At 46.5% G+C, this 4,245-nt stretch overlaps 1 protein-coding gene across 2 annotated transcripts; it reads left to right on the top strand.

Moving 5' to 3' along the window:
- The first annotated feature begins 1,786 nt into the window (after positions 1-1,786).
- On the top strand, positions 1,787-3,893 carry LOC123104950 (dof zinc finger protein DOF3.6). 2 transcript variants are annotated; one of them, XM_044526906.1, is made up of 2 exons: positions 1,787-2,185; positions 2,467-3,893. In XM_044526906.1, exons 1-2 carry the CDS (start codon positions 2,135-2,137, stop codon positions 3,517-3,519), a joined length of 1,104 nt encoding a protein of 367 aa, XP_044382841.1. In that variant the 5' UTR covers positions 1,787-2,134; the 3' UTR covers positions 3,520-3,893. The 2 variants fall into 2 exon arrangements, with proteins under 2 accessions (XP_044382841.1, XP_044382847.1); XM_044526912.1 differs by having other exon boundaries at positions 1,792-2,185; positions 2,482-3,893.
- The last annotated feature ends 352 nt before the right edge of the window (positions 3,894-4,245 follow it).

The raw sequence follows: 4,245 nt of genomic DNA, 5'->3' as shown, positions 1-4,245 counted from the left end.
AAAACATCATGTGTGGCCGTGGTACTCTTAGCTAGCCTTGTAATGGTACGCTCCATCATATATATATATATATATATATATATATATATATATATATATATACTTCCTTGAAATCATATTGGACAAGATACAACTCTATCTCAACTTGGTTCTTACCCCTCTAGAGTCCAAATTGTTCTATGTCTCTCTTTCTTTTAGAGAATCAGATAAGCATGGGGATATATGTTTCTGGAACACATGAGTTGATAGAGTTGGTGGTTCAATTAGAAGGTGACGAGGAGAATCTTATTAGTTGAAATATTATCCAGCGGATAATAATGCTCGGATTTACCATCTCCTAGCGGTTGGACTATCCAACGGCTAATAATTGAAGTAATTGGCACACTATATATATAGTGATGATATAGATAAGTAAATGTGCACAAGGAGGGATTCATTTTTTCACTTAGACACTTTCTAAATCTTGATGGCTAGCATTTGCACACCATATATAGTATAATTAAATCTTGAAGATATTTTAGTTGGGTGAAATTTGGTTTTCTCAAAATCTATGTCGGCAAATAGCATGATTATGTCAGGTTCCACAACCACCTATAGAGTACACAAAGAAGTGTGTTCTAGATGTTTTATCAACACATTTGCTATCTTCCAGCTAGCTGATTTTCAATTCGGTATCATTTGGATTTTTTTTGTCCGTTCGATCTACACAATCCCGCACACATTGCCATGATTTTTATGTCACTCTTTGGTCATACCCAGCATACTGAAGGTAATAAATTTGACTGATACCGAATTAAAAATCAGATGGATGTTTATTAGATACTTCCTTTATTAATAAGTTTAATCCACTAATTAACAGAGTTCACCCAAATGCTAAAGTGATCATCACAAGGCTAGGTATGACTGAGGATGCAAACAAGTCAAGTTGAGTGAGCCAGAGTGAGCACACCTTTTATAGCTAGTCATAAACTTTGGATTATGCGACGGGAGTACGAGCCACAAAATAGCCTCATGCTTTTTTTTTTGATAGAATAGCCTCATGCTTGGCTCGTAATGACATGACATTTCTTTTAATGCTGTACAAATGTAGATGCTCATATACACACACATACACTCATCCCTATGAATTCACCAGATGCCTTTGTAGTTGACGGAAACGTCTTCTCCGACTAAGCTCTGATGAGAAAATACGAGCACTGGGGCCATGTCTAGGATTTGAGCCCTGATGGGTTGGTTCCTCCACAAGGAACCTAACCTTGTGAGGTACTATCAGTTCGCGTAATGACATGACAATTGATTATAAACAATAACCTATGCCCGAAATTGATAGTGCTTGTTCAAAATATGCAAATATGGATAGACAGGTATATAAATGTGAAAATTAATATTGTATCTCAACCTAGAAACTTATTTTCCCCATAAATTAGGATTAAATATCAATATGGCATACTTTATTTGCATATATGTAGGACACATGTCATAATATACACTATATATCGAGCTTAACCAGGGTAGAGAATGCTCAATTTTGATGCAACCTTTCATCCAAGCACCATGGCTTTTTAAATCAAGCCGGTTCTTTTCAAATCCATCTAAAAACGAGTCGAACTCGAGCGGCTCATATTCCTCGGGCTTTCCTTGCACCCCTATGTCTGCACAGAAAACGGCAAGGTGTCCCTCCTCCCCGGCCCTCAACGTACACCACAGGGAAGAAAAGCCACAACATCACAAAACATGGGCCACATAGAAGGTACATGTCTACATTTCCTTCTTTTTCTCCCTCATCCCACCTCACACTCTCACTAATCCTGTCTCACTCTCTCACCCCTCGCTCTCCCTTTCCTCTTTCCCTTTCCCTTTGATTCCCATATAATTATTTTCCCAGCCCCATGAGGACCATGAGGAGCCTTAGCTAGCCAGCCAGCCAGCTTGCCCTCTCATCTCCCACTACCTCCAAGCCTCTATCAAGCACCACAACCTTTAGCCGCACACACACCAGAATTGAAGGAAGCACACACGCACAAGGCCGGCCGGCAGCTGCACGAAGGAAAGGAGAACACAAGAGCTTGCCAAACCCTAGCTAGCACAAGGCTCACTTTCTCCTGATAACATCACCACCCACCCACCCCACACCATGATCTTCCCCCCTTCATTCCTGGATTCCTCGAGCTGGAATGATAACCAGGTAATTAATTTCATTCCCCTCTCTTTTCCCCGGATTTTGTTCACTCTCACTTTTGCTGCACAAGCTCAAATAAAGTTAGTGGAGGAGAAAGTTGTTCGGGAGTATTAATAATATTGATGCAAAGAGGAGAATGATACTAGGTCGTCTCTGGCTAAATATTCTGATTCAAACACTTACATATGTTTGGTATATACTTGGCACAATTTTCTAGCCTGAATTCTGGTTCTTGGTTCACTTCCATCTTATCTTGGGTTCTTGATTCTTCTTCTCATGCCGTATAGTTGGATTTTGAGCAGCATGCTCACCACCAGCAGGTCGCGGCCGCAAGTTGTGGTGGTGGCGCCGGCGACGGCGGCTGCAACAACCATGAGCTCCTGCAGCCGTCAATCATGCAGCAGGGGACGCTTGCTGAAGGTGGGGACGGCGGCGGCGGCGGCGGCGGGCAGGTGGTGGGGCCGGTGAAGCCCATGTCCATGTCGGAGCGCGCGCGGCTGGCTCGGGTGCCGCTGCCGGAGCAGGGGCTCAAGTGCCCGCGCTGCGACTCGGCCAACACCAAGTTCTGCTACTTCAACAACTACTCCCTCTCGCAGCCGCGCCACTTCTGCCGCGCCTGCCGCCGCTACTGGACCCGCGGCGGCGCGCTCCGGAACGTCCCCGTCGGCGGCGGGTACCGCCGCCATGCCAAGCGCGCCAAACCCAAGCAGGCGGCCGCGGCAGCGGCAGCGGGGCCACTGGCGGCCAACGGCGCCGCTTCGGGTGGGTCCACGACGTCATCGACGACTTCCGCTTGCACGACCATGTCCAACCCGGCTCCCGTGCTCCCGGCGATGCTGCAGAACGGCGGCGGTGGCAACCTGTCCGGCCTCCTGCCGCCGCTGCTCCGCCTCGCGGACTTCGATGCCATGAGCCTTGGCTCCACCTTCTCCGGCATGGGCAAGCCGTCCGCCGTCGACTCGGCAGCGGGCTACTACCTGGGAGGCGGCGGCGGCGGTGCCGTGGCCGGGCTGGAGCAGTGGAGAGTGCAGCAGATGCAAGGCTTCCCGTTCTTCCAAGCAATGGCCGACCAGCAGCACACACTGGGGCCAGCTGCAGCGCCTGCAATGGCCATGCCGGGGATGTTCCACTACCTAGGCTTGGGCAACGGCGGTGACGGCCGCGGCGGCCATGAAGACGACGGAGGAAACCAACAGTTTCATCACGCGATGCCGTCAAAGAGAGAAGGCTACCCGAGATCAGGCAGCATCGCCATGTACGGTGGTGATCACCACCTCGCTGCTGGCGCTGGCTACACAAGCTCCTACTCCAATGCTGCCACAGGTAACCACCTCTTGTGATGAATGAGCTAAGCTAATGGCGAGCTCAGATTAATCCTACAATTAGCGGTAGCATGGACTTGGAGGGTGCTGTGAGATATAGAAAAGGCTTTTGCATTTGTTGTGCATTGTGTTTCATGGAAGAACTAGACAAGGTCGATCATGGAGAAGGATAAGGATGCTGCATGGTGTTGTGTGCTTGCTTAATGATCATGGACAACTATTAGTGTTAATTAGCTAGTTTAGCTAGCATGATCACTTGCTGTCTTTCTTCTACTTCTTCTTACTTAGGGCTCTTTTTTTTTTGCGCATTCGGGGTGAAGTTATGTGTGTATTGTATCACTTTGGTTCATGACAATCTTATATTATATGTCAATTGTCTGGTCGATGTACAATTCTCGCATTTCTGTTCGCGGTTAATTATATACTATAAAATGTGATCCAAGAGTGTGAATCCGCATTTGAAGAAATTCAATGATGGTATTGTCACCAAAATTGTTATCCAAGGTACTACATTCTACATGGACCAAATGCATACAGCCATGCATGCATTTTCCTTTTGGAGAATACATATGAGCTTTGTCAATAACTTGAATCGACAGGTGCAACTAACCAAATTTATTTAGCAATAATTAACTGATATGCCACTCTTCTAACTTCGTCACTCAAAATCATAGTAGGAGCCAGGAATCAACATGTGTAAGCAGAAAGAGAAAACCAAAGTGAAGATGCCATGCATGCATGCAT

The sequence above is a fragment of the Triticum aestivum genome, chromosome 1B, assembly GCF_018294505.1.
Source record: "Triticum aestivum cultivar Chinese Spring chromosome 1B, IWGSC CS RefSeq v2.1, whole genome shotgun sequence".
Taxonomy (NCBI): Eukaryota; Viridiplantae; Streptophyta; class Magnoliopsida; order Poales; family Poaceae; genus Triticum; species Triticum aestivum.
This window is presented reverse-complemented; position numbering and strand designations above follow the sequence as displayed.